The sequence below is a fragment of the Cimex lectularius genome, unplaced genomic scaffold (assembly GCF_000648675.2).
Source record: "Cimex lectularius strain Harlan isolate CLEC.00 unplaced genomic scaffold, Clec_2.1 scaffold41, whole genome shotgun sequence".
In the NCBI taxonomy this organism is placed as follows: Eukaryota; Metazoa; Arthropoda; class Insecta; order Hemiptera; family Cimicidae; genus Cimex; species Cimex lectularius.
In genome coordinates, this window is record NW_019393011.1 from 50,877 (window position 1) to 74,898 (window position 24,022).

The 24,022-nt window shown below is 35.0% G+C and overlaps 1 protein-coding gene across 1 annotated transcript in view; it reads left to right on the forward strand.

Annotated features, from left to right (window-relative positions):
- LOC106665317 (apolipophorins) overlaps window positions 1–24,022 on the forward strand; it is a 55,089-nt gene that overhangs the window by 16,195 nt on the left and 14,872 nt on the right. The window contains exons 25-51 of the mRNA XM_024229795.1: window positions 624–861; window positions 929–1,077; window positions 1,164–1,349; window positions 2,438–2,604; window positions 6,200–6,414; window positions 6,472–6,634; window positions 7,940–8,165; window positions 8,228–8,441; window positions 8,501–8,769; window positions 8,824–9,021; window positions 9,346–9,645; window positions 11,671–11,823; window positions 11,896–12,117; window positions 12,430–12,579; window positions 12,634–12,896; window positions 12,962–13,088; window positions 13,153–13,332; window positions 13,525–13,670; window positions 13,749–13,988; window positions 16,105–16,303; window positions 17,748–17,941; window positions 18,066–18,215; window positions 18,386–18,554; window positions 18,629–18,823; window positions 18,884–18,992; window positions 21,052–21,179; window positions 21,240–21,470. Of these exons, the coding sequence (XP_024085563.1) occupies window positions 624–861; window positions 929–1,077; window positions 1,164–1,349; window positions 2,438–2,604; window positions 6,200–6,414; window positions 6,472–6,634; window positions 7,940–8,165; window positions 8,228–8,441; window positions 8,501–8,769; window positions 8,824–9,021; window positions 9,346–9,645; window positions 11,671–11,823; window positions 11,896–12,117; window positions 12,430–12,579; window positions 12,634–12,896; window positions 12,962–13,088; window positions 13,153–13,332; window positions 13,525–13,670; window positions 13,749–13,988; window positions 16,105–16,303; window positions 17,748–17,941; window positions 18,066–18,215; window positions 18,386–18,554; window positions 18,629–18,823; window positions 18,884–18,992; window positions 21,052–21,179; window positions 21,240–21,470 (5,181 nt within the window). The remainder of the gene's footprint in view (window positions 1–623; window positions 862–928; window positions 1,078–1,163; window positions 1,350–2,437; window positions 2,605–6,199; window positions 6,415–6,471; window positions 6,635–7,939; window positions 8,166–8,227; window positions 8,442–8,500; window positions 8,770–8,823; window positions 9,022–9,345; window positions 9,646–11,670; window positions 11,824–11,895; window positions 12,118–12,429; window positions 12,580–12,633; window positions 12,897–12,961; window positions 13,089–13,152; window positions 13,333–13,524; window positions 13,671–13,748; window positions 13,989–16,104; window positions 16,304–17,747; window positions 17,942–18,065; window positions 18,216–18,385; window positions 18,555–18,628; window positions 18,824–18,883; window positions 18,993–21,051; window positions 21,180–21,239; window positions 21,471–24,022) is intronic.

Here is a 24,022-nt window from a genome sequence, read left to right on the forward strand (position 1 = left end):
ACCTAACCTGTCTTTAACCATAATCCTTACCTAAACACAATTTTAATCCCAATCCTATGTAACCAAACCCTAAAGGTTAACTAACCCTAAACCTATCTAATCTAATCATATATTTAATCTCTTTTGAATGCTCCAAATCCAGATTACTCCCAAAAACAGTTTGTGGATAAAACTATTGTTTTCAACTATTTAATTACCTAATGCAAACCCATCGCTAATGATATCTAACCATGATCCTACTTAACCTAATCCTAACCTTAACCTTACTTAATTAACCCATCCCTAACCATAATCCTAAACTTAACACAATTCTAATCCCAACCATACCTAACGTTACCCATCCCTAACTTATAATCACTGGCTCTCTCAATTTATACTCTTGTACCTTGTATTGTTATAGAGGAGATAATTTGAATAAAAAATGTTTTCACTTTTCTTCTATGAAAATTATACAAATTAAACAAATGTGTGGAACATTTTTGCTTAAGTGTGTTCAAATTATTATGTTGTTATAATTTGCTTGTTACTGATTTTGGTCTCCCTTATCCTTGCTGGGTTTGGTCTGACCGCACAAATAAATCTCACAATAATTTTCTTACATTAACACATATTATATGTTTTAGAAAGCACACAACCACGTTGATTGTTTCATTGAAGTCACCTCAGACCCTTCGGTTGCAAAAGAAGACGAACTATTAATGGTGTTGCATTATCAAAAGCTTAATGTTTTCAGCTTTAGTAAGATGAATATATCAACATCTATAGTGAAACCAAGTAGTGAGATTAATGTTAAACTGCAGTTTTCTCAGACTGCCTCACCTTCAAACTCGTCCAAAGAAGTTATTGTACAATATGCAACAGGTAAATGTATCTATATAATATATGTAAAACAACCTTTTGAAATAATGTTTGTTTACTTTTTTTTCAGGAAAATCTCTAATAATTAATTTGGATGTTAATATTCCTTTGGGTACTCTGCTTTACTTTGATTACAAGTTGGGAGTGACCCTTCCTACAGGGGGCGAAAAAATGCTTGTCATTTTGAAAGTTCTTGAAAAAATGTTAAATGAATTCGATGTAAATAGCATTGTTATTAATTACTGTCATCTTTCAGTAGAATTATTTTCATAACCGCTATTGTTAAAATGTATATATTTTTTTAGTTAGATATTTTTGGAAGGTGGTTTAGCGGTCATACTATAAATATGAAAGGGTCTTATATGGACAAAACTACAAATCTTGTAACAAATCACAATTTTAAAGTTTTGGCGAGATCGGATCTTTTCAACGACATTTTGCTCATTGGACGCTACTTGGACAGTGAAATGGATTATAAAACAGATTTGCAGGTGTAAATCTTATCTGTTATTCTTTCTATTTGGGTTATTTATAATTAAGATAATGTGCTAGTTTGCAAGCCTTCTGCATGAAGCTATATGCTTATAATTGTTTTTTTTTTTTTTACTTTGTTATTTTTTGTTTGATTCGTTTTCTGTGAATTCGGATTATTGGGGCTTTATTTAATTGGCCTTTCATGATCAATGTATGGCATTTATCAGGGGCTATTTTTAAGTTGGTTAGATGACACCATTCTGATTAATTTAGAGGCCTTTAACGCTGTTTCTATTAATCTATTACTTATGTCCTCCTCAATAATTATAACAAGGTCATCGATAAAAGCCAGGAATTTTATGTCACTATTTTCTTACTGGCTAAGCCAAAAAGCAGTGATTTTTCCCTCTCATAGCCCATTCTTGGATTGCACCAATATCAATTTTCGCTTACAATGGTAGCCAGTTCTCTTATCACTAACTTTTCATTATGTGTATTGTGTTGCAGTATTTCTTTGCTCTTTTGCCTTATCAAAATTTATTCTAGAAATTATCTCTTTAGTTTTTTTTGCACTCTATTCATTAGGTTATGATCAATGGGCAGTTTGGCTCTCAGGCAGTTTGCACATGTTTCTTCTGTTAGGCAGAATTTATGTTTTAAAGTGCAGAGGGAGCACATGGTTCCTTAACACTACATGTAGACTGTATAGATTGTATTTGTAGAATGTTACCACATTAATGTGATCTTGTACTCTGGAAGACATCATGCTCATTATAGATTCTTTTCTCATTAAGGTTCATACATTTTACTCTCGGATACACCAGAATTACTCAGTTTGTCATATCTTTGTCTTTTTTTAACTTTGCATTTCTTAGCTTTAAATAAGGCTTGGAACTCTTCCTTGTTATTATTTAATCCTTCGCAGTTGAAGCATGTTAGACTCCTGGCTTGTCAACTCCATGGCTATGGGCCCAACTCCCAACACTTGAATTTTCCATCATGCTCCCCTTCTCCTGTAGAAAATAACCAGCACAAGTATCGTTCTTGCTAGATTAAAAAAAAAAATACTTTGTCAATTACTAATAAATAATTTTTGTATCTTTAGGCAGAACACAACAAAATAAAGTATGGCTTAAGTATTAATCACTCGATCAAAAGCCCTGGTTATTATCAGTCTATTGTGGAGTTATTGTATAACCGCATGTCGTACACTTTGACCAGTTATTTGGACTCGATAAATAAGAAGGCAAATATAGAACTTCATTTAGACAGGTAAAAGATTTATTTTTAAATAAAATTTTTAAAATGTTTAAAAGTCAGTTTAAGTAATATGGATTACATTCAGCTGTCGGTTTTTGGTTTTTACTGTTTTTCTTTAGTTCTAAACTAAATAATACTGATTTTATAACTTACGTCTAACATTCCTTTGTTGTTTTCTCTTACTATTCACAGAATATAATATATAATTTAATTTATTGCTTAAATAGTGAGTGTCCTAAAGGGCAGCGCCCTAGGGCCCTTCCTATTCACAATATACAGCTGACATTCCTTTTCACCCTAACAATACTATATTGGTGGTCCTTTAAGGAATAAGTATATTCCGTCTTTAAAGGTTTGATTAACCCCCTTGAGGCCGGTGATCTGCCTCAAAATCAAAAGAATTTTGATTTGAAATAAAATACGAACACAATTGCAGAGGTACACCTCTATTTTGTTTCTTTTAAAACCAAAATGTATTTCCTTATGAATCAAAAACGTTATATAAAAAATATAAAACAGCAAAACATGAACCTTTGCTTACAAACTAACAATATAAGAATAATTAGATACTATGTGAATAATATTGGCCTGAAGGGCAAAACTAAAATAATCCACCTTGATAAACCTAAATGGAAAATACCAAACAAAAACCATAAATGAAAATGGGCCACACAACAGAAATAAATTATACTAATAAAAATCAAATGGATACAAATCTGATTTGACTTGCTTTCAGCTGGATTTTTTCTTATTGTTTTTCTTCCAATGCCTAGGCTAGACTGAACTATCCGTTCTCGCTTTCCTGCCTCCAGCATGGAGGGGAGAGCCTGGACATAATTTGTTGTTATAAATATATGCTTTTTTGCATCTATCCTTTCATCTAATCCTGATCCTTCTCTAGATAGTCATAGATTCCATTTAAACCTCATCCAGAACAAAAATTTTTATTTACATATGCATGTCGTCCAAACTATAATTACCTATTTGGCAGCAGAGCTGGTACTAGCTTTAAAAATTTAATTGTTATATCTCTGAGCACCATCAACAAGTTTGTCACATTGTTCAGTTATGGTATTCGTGTATATCAGGACAAGTCTGTCGCAAGCCTTCAAACTTGTTCTGCACAACGTGCAGCCAGGCGACAGTATTCCTGCAGGTGAGACTCCAGGAGGGGCATGCGTACTGGAGCATCAGCATGACACCTTGTACAGGAGAAGTTTATTGGCATGTGTCAGACTGGACTGGCGGCAGAGCAGAGGGAAAAGTACACAAATTTACCCTCATGAGAACCCTTCTTCTCACACTATCTCTAATTACTATATCTCACACAATGAAATACTAAATTCTATCTCATTACTCAACGTGAAAAAGTCTTCTGGTCCCGATTGCATACCCCTTATATTAGTTAAAAATTGTTCTGCGGCTCTTATTACTCCTTTACACTATATTCTGAACCAGTCGTTAAAAACAGGTATTTTCCCCAATGCTTGGAAAAGCACTTTTGTCATTCCTCTACATAAAGCTGGTGATAGATCTAATGTTTTCAATTACAGACCAATATCTATTCAATCCATGTTCTCCAAGATATTTGATTCTATTATTTGTAATAAACTTAAAAACGACATTAAATCTTTTATTATACCTCAGTAACATGGTTTCTGCTCTAATAGATCAACTATTCTAACCTGCTCACATTTCAAAATTACATCTTAGATGCAATAAACTCTGGACACCAAGTAGACTCAGTGTATACTGATTTTTCTAAAGCTTTTGATAAAGTAAATCACACAATACTGTTAAGGAAACTAATGGATTATGGCTTCACCGGAACTATCTTGAATTGGTTATCCAGCTTTCTCTCTGACAGAAAACAAATAGTCAAAATAAAATCATTTAAATCATGTCCCTTTGTGGCTTCCTCGGGAGTCCCGCAAGGGTCTCATATTGGACCAGTTTTGTTTCTCTTATTTATTAATGATATCCATCTTGCTCTCCCTTCTGCTCAATTTTTATTATTTGCTGATGATCTGAAAATCTATTCCAAAATTACTTCTCCTTCTGATTGCTTTCATTTACAAAATTCTACCAATAATGTCCTAACCTGGTGCTCTAATAACAAACTTGCTCTTAATGTTTCCAAATGCTACACAATTACATTCTCTCATAAGAAACAACCTTTTATTTATCTCTATACTCTCCATGATGCTCTTTTAACGCGAGTTGAGGTCGTAAAGGATCTTGGTGTACTTTTTGATCAAAAGCTCAAGTTTAAAGAACATATTTCTTCAATAAAAAATAGATCTATGAAGATGCTAGGTTTCATCATCCGGAACACCTATGAATTTAAAAATCCTCTATGTTTTGTCCATCTTTATAAAGCTTTTGTACAACCCATACTAGAATATGCTACACCTGTTTGGAACCCATTCTATCTAAATTATCAAAAAATTCTTCAATCTGTACAAAACAAATTTTTAAAAAAACTTTCCTACAAACTCAATCTTCCTCCGAATTCTGCCTACCCTGGAATCCGCTCTGAATTTAAACTTTTCGAACTGGCACTAAGAAGGGATTACTTTGATATTGTTTTTGTATTTAAATTATTAAACAATCTCATTGATAGTCCTTATCTCCTCTCTCAACTACAGCTACATGTCCCTTCGTACTCTCTTAAAACCTATAAATTATTTTATATTGAATTCCAAAGCTCTAACTACATGCTCTCTTCTCCTCTACACAGAATGATGATCAAGAGTAACAACATCTGCAATAGCATTGACTTCTTCAATAGTTCTGTGCAATCTGTGAAAAACCTTATCCTACAACCTTAGTTGAATGCTTTTATATTTCATACTGTACAAAATTATTACAATTTATTTCATTTACTGGTTCAACTAATTCTCGCACTCTAGTCTTATTATATATTTACAAAGAGCATTATTTTCATTAAATATGTACCTAATTATTGTAGTTTCAATTGTCTTTCAGCTTTATTTTGTTTCCTCTGCCTTATTTGGTTAGTAATTATGTCTTTCATTTTTGTTGTTCAGTTTTTACTCTTTAATTGTATTTTTATATTTATCATTTATATTTACCATTTATATTATTACCATGTATATACGTCCTTATTCTTTTTATATATATTATTTGTATTTTTACACATATTATTTATATTTTTTGTTATTGTAAAATGTCTTTTTTTATAGTGTATTTCGATCCGTAAATAAATAAATAAATAAATAAATGAGATTGGAACCTGTAGGATCGTAGATGTAACTGTATAGAGAGGCTTATTGATAAATGAACTTAGCTATCCCGGAGGGCCCATCCCATCCCTAAACCTTATCCAGTCTTGGTCTTGCAAATAGAGAATAAAAATCAATGAAATTTAATCCACCCACATCACCTTTACACTCTGAAAATTCTCTTGTCCTACGGTGAAATCCCATTCAATCTCTGATATTGTGCATTACATGGAACGTGAAATTCCCATGCATGATTGAAAAAACAAGAAACACTGATATTAATCAACACACAGACATTAATAATTTTATAATGTCTCATTAATCATTAAATGCCATTATCATTGATATTTCTTTTTTTTAAGATATCGAGATGTCCATTTAGTATTTCGTGGAGTATCAAATAAAACTATGGTCGACAGTGCACTAGATCTGAAATGGGATGCGAATCGAGACCCATCACAGAAAATAACCGCAAGTGTTTTGTCGAACTCGTACGGCAATTTGAACTACGATGGTAAATGCATCATTGAATACCCTGGGAGAATTATAAACTCATTCTTCATGATGAAACACAACAGTGAGTCAGAATTTCCATCCATGTTTTCTTTCAAATTATCTTTTTTTAATGTTACAGGAGAAGACTACATTTTAACCGGAAGTGTACATTGGAGTATAAAAGACACGATAAAATTATATCTACACGGTTTTTATGACTTGCCTAAGAATGGTATTGCAAAACTTAATGGGAAATTGGAAACTCCATTTAAAAAATGGGAACAACTTACACTGGGTTATCAGTAAGGCTACTATTTATTATTATCCTGAGATTTCCTCCTTGTGGGGTAGTAAACTTGTATTTGATTCTGATAATCTTTGTCTGCCTATCCTCAATGGATTGGTCAGTCAGACTTGTTTTAGCATTTAGCCATCTTCAGTGTGTCTCTCAAGGCACCAACAAACAAAGATAACCTTATAAGAGACTACACTTAATAGAATTCAGTGTGTCTGTGATTTCTGGGAAGTCAAGTCTCTTTTATAAGATCGTTAGGACCCAACAGACACTCTGAAGATGGCAAAGTCCTTGCTGTTAGGTTGTCTACTTAAAGGAAGGGTCACCTATGTCTACCATCTTTTCACTCTCCGGCTGATGTCCCTCAAATTCTTGGTTTTAGCCGGGAATTGTAGTAGTGCTTTTATGCAGACGATCAAAATCTGCCTTCATGGCACTTTATTATTTTTCTGTAGGGCCTACTCAAAGGTTTGCTCCTTCCCCTTGAGTGGATATGCGGTACTTTCTCCATGAGTCATTATTTGACTCTTTGGTTTTCACACATTATCAGAAAAGCTCCCTTTTCAATTTAACCATCATTTGTAGTTTTCACATCTCCGTATCTCAGTTAGAATGACCTGCTGAATAGCCCTGTCCTGTCTGTTGTGAGCTGGTGGTCTGGGTTTCTTTCCAACACCACATCCATTTTTAGAGCCTTGAGGGCTTTCTTATATGTTTCACTGCCTTCCCTTCCTAGGTTTGGAGATGGTTTGCTCTTTTTGGGACAAGTCTTTCTCACTCGATGGGGTGCTACCTAGTGACCTGTCTCTTTTACCACCTTAGGTTAGCATCAGCCATGGACTTTTGTGGTCAGCAATTCCAATGGTTGGCCTTGGTGCTGGAGTTTGGTAATTAATTGGTACAGGGTTTTGTTTCCATTTCCTGATTCTATTCAGAATTAGCTCTCTTGCTTTGAATGTTTTATTTTATGCTGGCTGTGAAATCTTAACTGTCACTTCCATTTGAGTGGTTTTGTAATCAATGTTGATATTTCCCTCATTTTGAAGAGCCATCACGTCTGCAGGAGGTGGTACAAGGATTGTCTCTAGCTCTTGGTTTGTTTGTTGTTCCGTCTGTTTATATAACGCGTTCCAAGCATAAGCTTTGATAAGATGAAAAGTCAAAATTAAATATCAGAGAGGCATAGTATCCTTTCGTACCCCCAGGTTCGATTTCTACTATTGCCGCTGGAATTTTTTGACCCCTTCCTGACACATTTCATGGTTTTATTTGTTCATAATACAATTGTAGCATTAAATCTATTGTAATTTAGGATACAGTTAGAAAAGCAGAAGTTGAATTCGAATGGAAATGTTATGTGGCAAAAAAATGAGAGAGTTGACATTGAAGTGTCTTATAATTATGGCTTTGACGAATTATCTTCTGTGCTGTCATTTTTAAGTGTGCTGAATAGCACAATCCCTGAAGTGAATTCAATGCAAGCAGTTATCCGATATAGTTCGTATCCAAATGATTTCAATACAGGTCTAATAATTCAGGTATTGATTGTGTTTTTATAAGAAAAATTCAGCATTTATAAATTTTTTGTCACCATTTTTAGACCAATTCAAGCAATATTGTATCATTAGCAGCCAGTGGGAGTGTGATGAATGTGCCACATCATTTACAGTATAACGGTTCTTTTCATGTAGAAACACCTTTCGCACTTCTGAGAAAGACGGGCATGACGGGGGAATTAAACGTTTATCCTCACAATTTCGTTGCCAATCTTCGTATTATTGGTAATGGTAAAAAGTACATAACACGTGCAACAGGTAATGTAAATTGATATAATTTAAATTTTGGATGCATGTAATTGTAAAATTGTTTTTAGGTTCTATGAGAGTTCTTACTGAAAGCGTTCTTAATTTTCATATTGAGACACCGTTTGAAAAGTACAAATCCATTCTTGGCAAATTTGCTTTTTCTGCTTCGAACAAAACCGGTTTAGCCAACCTTTTTATAAGTTCCACGCCTGCTCTCGAGTCTGAGATTATTTATTTTTACCAGTCAACTTCCAATTTCAATCTAAGGCTCAAAATTTACACATCACTGAGTGCTAAGCACCGCTTGCTGCTAGTCGGAAAAATCAATCCTGACACTGTAAGGAAATTGTCATGGAGGTTTACAGTCAGATTAAAACAAATCTAATTCTAGGTCGATGCACGTTTTATTTTAAATTCTTTTGAGCTTGGTCTCTTGGGAAGATCCCACTACACGTCTTGGAAGGACATCGATTATAGTCTTAAAATTTACACTCCTATCGATGGATATCATAGAGGTGCTGCAATGGCTAAAATGATTTTAGAAGGAAAAGTGGATTTTGAGGCCTCAGTTAGTTTGGCTGAGAGGAAGGTAAGCCGAAAGTTAGCACTACTGCAAATTTACATAGGCATATGTTATCTACATTTGAGTTGACAGTTTCTATTAACTAACATCAATCTGTAGCTTGATCATCCCTGAGTTATTTCTGCTTGTTTTTTCTACTAAACATAAAGATTATCGGGTACAATCAAGCCACAGGTTCATCAATTTGCAGACCTTCCAATTAAAGTAAAAAAAATGTAATTATCACGACATTGCCAACAATGTATTCTTTATTTTCCAGCATTATTATTATTTATTACTCCTTTAACAACAGTTTTTATTATTATTATTATTTTTTTAAACTAAAAATAGGTGGGATTGAAAGTTCAGGCGATGCTCAGACCAGAAGATAAATTTGCCTTGCCATTTGTTCCGCCGAAAAAAGGAAACGACACAACTGAAGAAGAAGAACCAATTATCCCTTTAATCACACTTGAAGAAATTTACATGGGTGACAGTTATTGGAGAGGCGTTTTCCAATTGGACACGCCCATGTATCCAACTGTCCACGGAATAATGCAAATAAATGAAGATGGGGATGATTATAATGTCATTGCATATGTCAGCTTTCCATTTTTGCAGTTAAGGATGGCGGACGACTTTACATTTGTGGTATTAATTTCACTTTTTCTGTAGAAATCTAATCACTTTCTTAGGCTTCAAACCATCTGTCTTTTGCCTTTTGCTAAAAAGGCTGGTGTGCACCAAGTACTGGGTAGTTACTCGGGAGAGTTGTGGAATCTCAAACACATCTTACCTGCTACCTACTACCTTATCCTAAGAGCCAATTTAATCTATCATTACTTCCAAATATCTCACAAAACTTCAATATTTCCTATCTATCTTATTCCAACAGGAGTCCCACAGGGCAGCATCTTTGCTCCCTTGCTTAACTCACTTTATACATCCGACCTACCCAAACAACTTAACACTATCACCCTTACCTTCAATGATACTCCAAAAGAACCTGCGTCTCATCAAATCCAGGCTCCTTCAGTGGAAAATCAAGGTCGACAAAATCAAATTCACACACAGAATGGTCACACAAAACAAGAAAACTCCCACTAGTATACTTCAAAAATATTTCCATACTTGTTGCAAACCATGTATGATACCTCAGACTAACCACTGTTGTGGAATCCCCATGTATGACTTTTTTTTTTTAACGAGGGTTCGCAACAGCCCTCAGGGTGCCGGTGTTTTTTGAAAAAAAGCCCATTTGTAAGTATGTCGGGTTTGAATGCAGGGCCGCTGGATTCGAACCCGGGACCTTTACCTTACAGTGATGAGCGCCGTGTCAACGACTAAACCTTGTGCCCACCGACGCCCTCTCCATGTATGACTTAAACACAGACTATAACATACATTTTATAATGTTAAAAACTGTGAATGATACCTCAGACTAACCACTGTTGTGGAACCCCCATGTACGACTATATATTTATAATTTACTCAATTAATTATACAGATTTAAAAAATAAATAAATAATAAAAAAGTTATTATTAACTGGGGTTGAGATGGGGAGTTGATGTCTGAGTGGATCGAGGTCACGATAGCTCAAGTGGTAGAGCAGCGGTGTATTGAGCCGAAGGTCGTGGGTTCGAATCCCGCTCGTGACACTAACTTTTTCGTTTCAACCAATACCTTACATAATGATTAATTAATTGAAGGTTATTTGGTTAATCAGACCACGAAATATAACAGACTTAGTGCAATTTTTATAAATTTCTGTTAGGCTTTTCTTTAAACGATATTGATCCTCCTGAATACCACTAGTACGAACATATATATTTTAACATATATAGGNTTTATATAGATCCTTTCGTTTGGTTCATTTAAATATCCAAGGTCATGACTCACGATTTTTTTAAATTTTTAATTCGAATCCCTCTCGTGCCATTAACTTTTTTTCATCTCAACTAAAAACCTTAATGAATTGTAAAGTATTAATTGGTCAAGCGGACCACGAAAATAGTGAAGTTAGTATTAACCTAGAATCACACCTGTGAATCATACACAGTCCCGCTAATGTAGCACATTCGTTAATAAAATGTGTTTCTATATGAAGCTGCGATTTGCTTACAATTGGAATAAACGGGGAGTCGAAATGAGAAGTTTGTGGCATGGGTGATCAAAGTCACGGTAGCTAATTGGTAGAGCACAGCGGTGTATTTAGCCGTAAGTCGTGGGTTCAAATCCCACCTGTGACTCAAATTTTTCATTACGAAAATTAATTGAGTAAATATATAATTAACAATAAGGTGATAAAAATAATAAAAAACAGTTTATAATGTTAAGACAACTGCTCGGCAGATGATCTAAACACATATTGACAAACAAAATAAGACTACATTGCCATGTTGGCTTTTTGGACGTACGGGCTTGAACTCTATAGGACTGCTTAAAGGTTCCATTCTAAACTATCCTATCGTTAGAAGTCCTTTGTGCTACTTTACCTAATAATTCTCGCAGGAGAGTGATGTGGTCCCAAAATAACTTCACTGCATGCTGATCTAACGGCTTCTAACACTGGATGTTAACATGTTATTATTTACATGCATATTATATGTTATATTTATTACATCGAATGAATGGAGTTAGGTTTTTACAAATCTACTTGTGAATTCTGATTTTAGGATTATTTGAATATCAAAAACAATTTTGATGTGACAACATCTTGCTACTGTTTCTCGGCGGCCAACAGTTCTTTTTCGCTACAGGGTAAAATAGGTAGAACCCTTGATTTAAACTTGGATGCAAATGCCCATTCTTATGAAAACTTTTATACGGTAAACCTGAAATTCTTCCAATTTCGCCAAATAAATTTTGCAAGCTAGTAATGTGAAATTGTATGCTTTCAGGGTTTTTCAAAGTTGGCATGCGAATACGTTGCTGACAACCTAGAGGAGAATAGCGAAAGCAACGAAGGAACGTACCGAATTGGGCTTGAAGTTGAGACACCTTTGTCATTTTTAAAACGTACATTAATGAATGGAAAATTAAAAATAGAAAACCCTTTATACACTGCGAATGTTACATTCGAAATGAATAACAATTTGGTTGTTTTAAACGGAGAACTAGAGGTAAAAACAACATTTTTAGCAGAGGGTCTCAAATAATCCTTTTAAAATGGTTTAAATATGTGATAAATTTCAATTAAGCGAATTAAGAGAGTGGGGGTGAGGTCGTGGAGGAGTGAGAGAGAGAGAGAGAGAGTGTCAGAGAGATTAGAGTGAAAGAGGAGAGAGAATGGGAGTGAGAGCAAGGAAGAGTAAGTGAGAGAGAGTGAGAGAGTTTGGAGTTTGAGCGAGCACAAAAGTACGAGAGCAGAGCGAGAGTGACACAGAATAAACTAAGTGAGAGATATTTTAATTTGTAATGAAATAATTTTTCAGATTGCCAATGATTATTTTGAAAGTGATGTTGAGTTGAAAATAAATACATCATTGTTCAACCTTCCTTGGTGTACAATTTATCTAAACAAGGATTTTATCGAATTAGAGAGGAAAATGATTATAAAGATCGGTCTACCAAATGAAAAAGGGGTATGGAAAAAAAATACCAATTTTTCTTTTTTCATGCATAATCTGTATTTTTAGACATCAATTGTACATTATGGGATACGGGTCGGTTGGCTTCATGATGCGCCATCGTATATGAAATATGCTATAATTATTACAACGCCGTATCCTACAATTGGTGTTGTCGAAAGTGGCGTTGAGTATTCTGGAAATATCCGACCTGAAGAGTATAGACTTGAAACATATTTAAGATACACAAACAAAACTGAAATGAAAGCCCTTGCTATTATTAAAAAACAGACATTTTCTGTCAAAATCGACTCAACTTTTAATTCATACAGGTTTGTATATTTACACAATTTATTTATTACGATATAAGAATTTGCTGATTTGATTTTTTTTCCAGGAAAATCAATATTGGTGGGAATTTTAAAAATGAGAAAGGTGGAAAATCTTTTGAAACAACTTTCAAAGCGGATAAAACGTATAGGCTGCAGGGTTTTTTAAGTCTAAACAAAAATAGCCCAATAAAAGTAAATTTGCTTACTGAACTTACACTTTTTCAAGTTGTTATAACTTAAAGTGATATGCTTCCAGATTGAATTGCTCTTTTACCAATTACCAACCCACATTGAATTTGTGAGTTTCAAATTAAATTCCGAGGAAAAAAAGAATAGACGTTTTATCACCGCCATAATCAAGATCCAAGAGAAATTAATTAACGTCTATTGTGATTATGGTTTTCTACAACAAATCGGCATAAATGTCAACTTTTTGGTATTTTGATTTTGTTGCATTATTCTTTTATTATTTATTATGTTGTAAATTCGTTAATGTAAAATATTTATGAACTGAGTGGTTAGTGTGTCTGATGCGTATTTGGGTCTGGGTTCAAATCCTGGCATATTTTTACGTATTTAAGTTCATGCTAAAGATAGGACAACCTATAATTTAATCTACTGTCTTCAGGTGAACTCTCAGTTTGAAGGATATGAAGCGTTGAGTTTGAATGGAGTTTTTCTGAACAAGGAACACGACCTAACGATATACAAAATAAATACAAACGTCAAATCCCAATTGATCACCAGAGAAATTAAAATAAAAGGAGATGTGTTGTAAGTTGAGACATGTACACCCTAAATAAAGGCATAATCTTTTATCGAATTAATTATTAATTTTTACTGATTATCCAGGTTAAAAGATAAAGGAGGAATATTTAGAATAAATCTTAATAGTGAAAGTTTTCACGGAGATGCCAATCTTCAATGGATGATTGTCTGGTTTGAACTTCTCTCGTTTGACATCACGGGCAAAGGGAAGTTTGGAGATGCCTCAAAGGAGTTAATATCCCACGTTCATTTTTGGAATGTCGACAATGATTTCCAGGAAACTTCATTCAGTGTCAACATTGATTTTAACAAAAGGGATTGGTGGTAAGCCAGCATTGTAAGAGTTATTAAATCGATATGAAATTATTATAATTTTGTATTAAAAATCAGGGATAATGATAAAATATTTATCAGGACTTTGAAATTCTGATATAGAATGAACAGGTTGAACATCTCGTTCCACTGTTCATAAACTATGTTTACTGATTTATATAAGCTAAAATCTGCACATGTACATACACACATATGTACGTGAGTGTGAGAGTTAAGCTTATCGCTTCTCGAGTCCATCAGCAATTCCAGCTTTTGCAATTTACGATAAATTACCGGTTGGCCTCGAAAATCACCTATCCCAGGGTCTCATCCTCCAGCTACCGAGGTTGAGCTCCAGGTGCCATCAACAGCTAGGTCATTTCAGCCCCCAACATAATCAGTTTCTATTATATAACTAGCCTAATTGAGAGTCGATGTGGTACTCAATATTCTACCATTGTCCTTTTCACACTACACATTGATGCTAATAAATACATTCATTCTCAACACACATTAAGGGGTACAAAACTATCAGTACTCTCTAGCCAGAGTGGAGCTAAGGAATTGCACCCTTCAATTAGGTGGGACACATCGAACAACTTTTTTTTGCACGCCGGACAGATATACAGGGTTTGGTCCAAAAGTAAATCCGTGTGTCAACCTCGCATGGTCTATGCTTAATCAGGTAGGATGTCCCTTATTCTATAAGTCAGACCGTCTGAGGGCCACCTATCGACAGTGCTCTTGACGTGTGCACTTCTTCAGCGATATGACTCTAGTTTCCCTTCAAAGTGAATTCACTATGTTTGAAATCTTAAGTATGAACTGACAAACATCTAGTAGTCATCGCCGGCCCTCTGCAAATGATTAATTTTTTCTTTAATGCATCTTTCTCACTTACTCATATTTATTTAGAAATCGTGAGATGCGGTCTGGTGTGATGTAGGTTTCAGAAAAACAATGTAAACAATGTTTGTAAATCCCAGGCCCTGAAGATGATCTCAATAAAGATCGAAACGGCACGATAAAGAAAATGTTTTTCTCAAACCTACATCACACCAGACCGCATCTCACAATTTCTAAATAATTATCGATTAACGGTCACTAATCACCACCCACTTACTCTTTTTTCTCCTGTCTGTTTAACTTGCTAACCTTTCGTTGTTATCTCAGGTCGTCAAATTATTATTAAAAGAACAAGAAGACATATACAAATATATCACAAAAAGATGTTCATACTCCCTTTCTCCCCTTGAAGCGCAGCTAACAAAAAGCCAGCAGACAAGAGACAATTTGATGCATACTTCCAGTGTTGTGGTACTGGATATTCCAACCTTAGAAGACAAGTCTGGCTGTATTCATTCGCCAATATTCAATATTCCTCATGGCGGGTTTATACTCTCCATTCATGCTAATAAATTACTTTCACTCCCCAGACATTTTTTTTTTTAAATTTGGATACCAGTGACTGGAGGAGTTCCCTCCTGAGCACTGCAGCTGAGCTGTACAGCTTATTGTACTTTATCCCTAGCTCCATATTTTGGGGGAGGGCTCGCAACACAAATGTGAACTTGAGCCCCCGTTGTACCGGTGTTCTTCCATTGAAGAAACTCATTTTTGAAGGGGGTTAGGACCAAATTCAGGGTCACTGAGATCCGATCCCGCTCTTTCCATTGATGAGTGCCTTGTCAATTTCTTTCAATTGCGGCCTCCGGTCCCCTTGGGCGTCAGAAAAAGTCCAGAGGCGACAGTGGGGATCGAACCCACGACCGCGGGATCTACTAGCCGAGAGTCTGACGCCTTAACCACTCGGCTACCGTGGCCCCCCCTCCAGACATCACACTCTCACCCCAGGCTACGAACCAATAAGATTCAGTGTTGTAAGTAGATGCTCATATTTGTCAATCTTGTGAATTATTAATGATAGTTCAAATTCTTGATGATAGGGTTAAGTCTACAAAAGGTTAACAGATGAACTATGTGCTTTTATTTTCTTTCAAATTCGCTTTATCACTGATTTTTTAATACAATATTATAAATTTCATAATATACATTGTGAAATTTTGAAACTTACATTTTATCAACAATTAATTGAAAACCTTATTAAATTATGAATATGTTTGTTCAGGTTATGCACAAATGCCACTTTATTATGGCCATCTTGGAACAATCTTCGTTTCATGTCGTTTGCCGTTCTACCTCATAAAATGAACGTGACACACACAGTTTTGAGCAAATTATTTTACAATAGAGATTATTCCTATATTACTTACATTGTTAAGTATATAAAAGAACCGAACCAGTTTGATTTTATTTCGATGAGTGAGGTGAGTTTTTATAATTAAGTTTTTCTTAACCACAATATATAATGCCATCTGATGAACCACTCACTTTCCTCTTTTATGAAAATATTCCATCATTATTCTCATTCTTAAAGCCCATTAACCTCCCGACCACAGTTCTCTTCAATGTCTAAAATCCTTGAAGACTCCTTTTAAAGGGTTTAATACCCATCCTAGACAGGCATAAAATCATTTCTTCTCACCAACTCAGCTTCCACCCTCATCATTCCACGATCCACCAATATTTCAGAATTGACAACACTATCTTCTCTGCTGTAGAGGATAAAGAGTATTGCTTGGGTGTAGCACAGGCTTTTGATAGGGTCTGGGACCTGGGCATTCTTTACAAACCTAAACACTTCCTGCTCACTCTTTATTACCTTACACTGAAATCTTACCTAACCAACCATTGCTTCAGAGTGGGATGTGGCAACAGGTTCTTGGAAGTCAGACAGATAGAAGCCAGCATCCCACAAAGGGGCATTTGTTCTCCGACTGACCTATTCATCCCAATACCGTTATCACCACCTACTTACACAGACAATACCTACTTTATCCTCTAACCTGAATACTATCCAAGCTACTTCCAACATCCAAGAATGACTTGAGTTTATCCTAGACTGGTGCAAAATGTGGAGGACAGGACTGAATAAAGAAAAATGTACTCATTGTACCCAATGTTGTTCAGTGTTGAAAAACAAGTCTTTCCCTCCATTGTACAATAACAAAGAGATGCAGATTTCCCTTAAAGTGAAATACTCAGGACTATGCATAGACACCAGACTTAATCCCCACACAAGACTTAAGAGACAACAGAAGACGTATAGGACCGAAATCCGTGTTGACCATCAACACTAAACTAGCCAACAAGACTCCTCCGACCAATTTGGATGGAGTGAAACTGTGGGGTTCTGCCAAGCCATCCAACATCAGTGCATCCAAACCCTACAATAAAAAGGCCTTAGACCAATCGTCAAAGCTCCTACTACAAAGCCTCATTATCCACGACGTTTCTTTTGTCAACGAACAGATTCGTTCCCAATTCCAAAAGTTTCACACCATCATCCATCCTAACCCTACTGCTCGTGCCCTCTCTACACATACCCATTCCGAGAATCCACTATTTCACTTTAATAACAATGACCTTATGACCTCCTTATTCCTTTATCCCTCACATTAAGTGCCAGTATTAGTCGGTTTCTCATAGCATGTGTTCTCTGGGTTCTGCGCTGAGACTGTGTGAAAAAACATTTTGTGATCACATTTGTAATATGTGTGTAATGATATGTATAGGTCACCAAATAAATAAATAAAATAAAATAAAATAAAACAGCTTTTACAATAAGGAATTCTGGTGTTAAAATTCACTATTGAATTAAAATAATAGCAAATTTTTAACTGAATATATATATATATTTTTTTTTAAAAGGTGGTATTAAAAAAAGATTTGTCAACTGGAGTGGTTTTATTAAAAACCGGAAAACACAGGATTTTCGATAATTTCAAACTGAAGAAGGTCAACAATGTTTATGATATTCATAACATACTTCAATCTACAAATATGAAAGAGGATCTATCGCTTGATATCAATTACCAAGATCTAATGCCTAAAAAACTTGTAAGGTAAGTTGAAAAATTGATTTCTTCTAATTAACATCGTAATACGATTATATAATGAAACCCCATAGGGTGTATTTTGAGGTTATTTTATGGAAATAAAAATGAATTAATATTATTTAATGTTTAGATTGTTTGTCTATTATCCATGGCCACATTCCATTGTAAATTCAGATGTCGATTTTGAAGCGATCAATAACTTCAAAGCTGAAATGAACTTTTCTACGGTTTTTAAAGCATTCCCCCATGTAAATGCTTTGGTTAATTTAATAACCACCAGGTAAACAAAAAGTATCTAAATCACTTATAAAATTGTAAATTATTTTAAGACAAGTAAACTAATTATATAAATATAGAATATATGAAACAGTCTAATATTAATAAAACTTGTAGAACAAAACAGTTTATTTTGGATACAGGTTATGCTTATATTTTTAATTTTTTCATTAGGCCCTTCTATCAAAGATTTGGTCAAATTAAATGGACAAATAAAACTGCACTTATGAATTACACACATGTTTCCCAGTTGGAGAAAGAAATACAATTAACAGAAGGTAACGTTTTCCTTGTGATACCACTCACAACCGTGCATTACGGCCATCTCAACTATATATACAACGTGAGCAAAATGCATCTTTTCTTTTTCTCACAGAATCTTATGCGTAGTTTTTTCATCCACGATGTTAATTTTAGAGCACCGAAACCAAGGCTGACGGCTATTCAAAGTTACTGTACAATAATGATATCATCATGAGTGGTACATACATCAGAAACTCGAAATTTACTAAGTACAGTTCCAACGATTTAATCGAAATCTCGGTTAACAACAGTTATGCCCCAGCAGGGATAATATATGGACATAACAACAGTAGACAATACCCCCTTCAGGTAATTATCATTACAGTTGATGAACTGTTGTGTTTTTTAATCATACAATTATTTTTACAGGATATTAGACGGATTGAACTATTTAAATTGAATAACAAATCAAGATTTCATGTAACGGGAGAGTACGAAGTAGTTCGACACAAGAATAATAAGCTAGTCACAGTTAGAGGTGAGTAAATATCATTAAAAATAATTACAATTAATTAAGGTTTTTAGTTGAGATAGAAAAAGTCAGTGTCACGAGCGGGATTCGAACCCACGATCTTCGGCTAGATACGTCGCTGCTCTACCACTTGAGCTGTCGTGACCTCGATCCACTCGGACCACGAAATTAGTGAATTTAATGATTAAAATGAAGTACACTTCACTAAAGCTCTCCATGGCCATTTCATTTGTCGTCGAGAATCCAATCCGACTACATGACATTTGAAAAATGGCAAAAAGGAGGGAAAACTCATAAGGTGGGGTTGAGATAGGAAGTTGATGTCCGAGTGGATCGAGGTCACTATAGCTCAAGTGGTAGAGCAGCGGCGTATCTAGCCAAAGATCGTGGGTTCGAATCCCGCTCGTGCCATTAGCTTTTTCATCTTAACTAAAAACCTTAATTAATTGTAATGAATTAATTGGTCAAGCGGACCACGAAATTAGTGAATTGAATGGAAATAAAAATAATACAAAATATATAATATCGCTTTTCTTTGAACAACAATAAAAATTAAATTAACTTTAAAATGTAATTTCACGATATTATTTCAAGCTTTTGAAGAATATATAGAAAGAACTTTTTTCTGTAAAATTTACCCTTTTTAATTTAAAATTAACCCTTTGTTTAAAGGTTAAACTTAAAGGTTTAATTTAAACTAATTTTTTTAACCAGTGAGTGGATCTTGCCCTGTCTCTCATTTGAATTTTCCTGCAAGGTTTAATGTAATGTTTTGTAGTAAACAACTCAAGAAAGTAAAAAAAAAAATAAAATATTTTATTTTAGTATAATAATTTGATATATTATCTTTTATAAAAAATAAAGGCAATTGGTAGAAATAATATAAGTAATATAAAAAGAATAAATTGGACTTTCATAACTGTGAATTTTTAAAATTACTACCTATTTGCTAAAATAATGTAAATACATGTTTTAGTTTACGACATTAAAAAAAATAAAATAGCACTACCAGGTAAAACAAAGATAGCCCAAATGATCAAAGTCTTGCCTCAAAAAGCCATGAATTAAAACTGAAGAGATGTAAGCGCAGAAATAAGTACGATCGGAGCAAAGCAGTCTGTTCAAATTCCTCCTAGAAGAGTTGAGTTCCATATTTAAAAAGCTAGGGAAAATCTCCTTAGTCTGGAAAAATAAAATGCTTTGTCCTCAGACTTGGAATTGAACAATCTGTTCACAGTCCCCAGTCCTTTCCCCCAAGAGGGCTGAGGTTTAAAGGAGTTAAAATGTGCTAATTTGGCAGAAAAAATATCCAGTATCTTGAAATTGGTAGATCTCATCCACTCTACTAACCTAAATTCTTAAAATTCATTATTGTTCAATTCATAATTTTAATATTGAAAGTAGGATGTTGTTTATTTGTTAATTTTTATTATCAGAAATAGTTTCAAAGTCCTAATGAAGGGGGTATAATAACACTTTTATGCTAATCGAGTGAGGTGTCTGACTGGTATTTGTTAATCACTTTTGGAACCCTCAAGGCTTAAGCAATCCCAATCTTTTTTTTTCTATTATATCTATGACTTGCCTAAATTTAAAAAAAATTGCTCCCATCACTTTTATGATAAACTTAATTTTACCTTTCCTTCCACCTCTTGAACTAAAGCTGGAATTTGATTCAGGAGTATTTGACTCACTTAGTTCCTGGGCCTTTGAAAATGGGCTCAACTTGCGTATAGAAAAATCCCCAGGCTATTGCGTTTAGATCCTACCGTCTATCCTTACAATTAACAATAAGCCTATTTCCTTCTGCACTATTGTCAAAAACCTTGGGATAGCTCTTGATCGGACTGGAAGTCATATATCTCCCAAATCTACCATTGCTTCTTTTCACCCTCTGTCAGTTCCATCTTGCTAGCTAGCCTTTTAATAATCTTCTAGTTTCCTCCCTTTTCTTTTCTTGAAAATTTCATTTTTTTTTTGGGGGGGGGAGTAATATATATGTAGCTTTCGTATTAACGCTGTAATTAATTGTAATTCAATTTAAATGTTGATTTACTCCCTGTAGGTTTTAACAAACAGCGAATGGTGACTGTTCAAACTTTTTCTGAAGGTGACACAATATATATTTCAAATGCAAACTTTTCTTTAAAACCTAATGTGTGGTTTGGCTCTGGTTTTAAAATAATTAACAAGGTAATATAATAATTTAAACAACATCGGTAAAAACAATTTGACAATTTTTTTTTATATCAGGAACACATCCAAGGAAAACAAATGGAATTCAACATATCATTTCCACGGCGGCATTTTGCGATAATCGGGGATTACGAGTGGACAAACATGGATTTCAAAATGGCTCTGACACTTGAACCGAATAAATTCAGTTTTGCAAAAAATGTAACTGGTAACTTACACTGGCATAAGATACCAAGCCAAAATGCCAATGATTTGTTGATAACCATTAAACACGCTTCATTTCTCAAGGTGAGTTAATAGTATTATTCAAATTGTTATGAATTCATTACAGTAAAAATAAGTAATAATAAATTGTATTAAAAAAAACAAAGCTTCATTTAAGTATTATGAAAAATGAATGCTTTATTCCCATAAATAATACATATTTACAATTTATAAGCATACAATAGATAACGGCCAGTATAGAGTAGGCATTTTATCCAGTCTGTAAACTACTAAATTACTATCATTATTTTTGTTATTGTTTCTTTATTATTTGGACTTTCATCCCGAAGGGTTGTCACTCCTCGCTGTGCTTATCCCTAGGGCTTATACCTTAGGGGAGTTCACCTATCTTGTTATGCTGCTGGGTTGCTAGTCATCCCATAAGCCAGATGCCCAGGAGATCATCACTTTGCAACCAATGGGGCTGCATTGTTCCAACGGGGCTCTCGGTAGCTAGGTCATTTCAGCCCCCAATGCATACAAACTATAACCTAGCCTAAAACTAACTTCTATAATATGGTCGTATATTACAGAAAATAAATACATTCTGATTAGTTGGTGTACTCGATGTTCCTCCATCGACCTACATAAGTTGAGATAAAAAGTCAATGGCACGAGCGGGATTCGAACCCACGATCTTCGTCTAGATACGCTGCTACTCTACCACTTGAGCTATCTAAAGTGAAAAGAAAAATGGCAAAAAGGAGGGAAAATTTAAAAAAGGTGGGGTTGAGATGGGAAGTTGGTTTCGACTGGATCGAGGTCACGATAGCTCAAGTGGTAGAGCAGCGGCGTATCTAGCCAAAGATTGTGGGTTCGAATCCCGCTCGTGCCATTAGCTTTTTCATCTTAACTAAAAACCTTAATTAATTGTAAAATATTAATTGGTCAAGTGGACCACGAAATTAGTGAATTTCATTATTAATAATCTAAATTAGGGTCGATGAAGTACTTCCATAAATTTTCTGCCATCGACCTTAAAGACACGCTACTGGAGGGGTGATAGCGATGCTTTATTTCACCATCAGCCCCTCACTACTCGCTCTAATACCACACACTCAAACAAAACACATAAAGATATTTACAATATATAAAAATTTAAAAAAACACGTCCTCCAAAAAGCAGAACAGAGGACCCAGAAATTCGCTACTGTGCTTGAGAACCACTCTTAAATTTGGCGGCCTACATGCTCTATGTAAGAAGCTAAGGCATATGCTTCTATTATGTGGGACACATTGAGCATAAAGGGCACCTGCATGGGCTTTGGCTCAAGAGCAGGTTCCGGTGTGTCAACTGTGTATGACCTATTCTTAACTGAGTAAGGATGATTCCTCGTTTCTGGCTTAGGTTCTTGGGGGGGGGGCATGTACAGGTCTTGTTCTTGCCACATAAGAGCCTCTAGGACTCTGCTATCTTTCTTTTGTCATGTTCTTTGCAGATTGCTTAGCCTCAGAGGCTACTCGTTCACAATATCCGGTTGGGAAGTTGGAACATGTTTCTTTATTATTGTGTTTGTGACTAAGTATAAGTTTATCAATATATGAAATTACTAATTAAAATGATAAACCGAGGATTTCTTGTATTTGAGGGCGTTAGTGAGGAACTCAGTTACTCAATGCCTCTTCCTCCCAGCATACTTTCAGAGCAGAAAGTGCAAGGCATCTTCTAGAACATTAAGGTTGCGCAAAGCATGACAACTCTTAATTTTACCTTTCTTTCCTAGCTCTTGACTTACAACCTGGAATTGTATCCAGGAGTACTTGACTCAACCTTAACATCTTGTACTGTTTCCAATAATCCCCCAGGAGGTTAAAGCAGCAGTGGCCTAACATAATCTGTTGTGTAGACGTAGTTTAGAAAGTTTAACAACAATTTTACTTTAAAATAAATACTGTTGGGGGGGGGGGGGAAGACTGCGTAATATAAAGGTTAAAAGTTGAAGCGAAAATGAAGGATGACATAATGACCTCGGCTCGGAATTTGTACCCCCTACTGAATGTCTCGACTACCTTCTGTTGAAAAGGGATTGCATATTTATACATACGTTCAAGGAGTGGCCTCATTTTCAGTGGCCCAGGAGCTAACTGAGTCAAGTTCTCCTGGATATAATTCCAGGTTGTAAGTTGAGAGGTGGGAAGGAAAGGTAAAATTAAGAGTCATCATGCTTTGTGCAACCTTAATGTTAAGTTCACTATTTTTCGTGGTCCGCTTGATTAATTAATACAATTCAATTAATTAAGGTTTTTAAGTTGAGATAAAAAAGTCAGTGTCATGAGCGAGATTCGAACCCACGACCTTCGGCTTGATACGCTGCTACTCACCACTTGAGCTATCCTGACCTCGATCCACTCGGGCACTAACTTCCCATCTCAACCCCTTAATGTTAAGGCCATTATGGATTGTATAAGTAGATTTACTATTTTTTGGAGGATTTTGGATTGAGAAATCTGACTGATAGAATGTGATTGAACCCCAAAGTTCGAAGTATGACCAAATGGTTTATATTATTGACTTGTATATAAGTCGTTTGTTGTGAACCATCAGTTTTTGTTTGGATATCTAGAAGTTGTGAGAG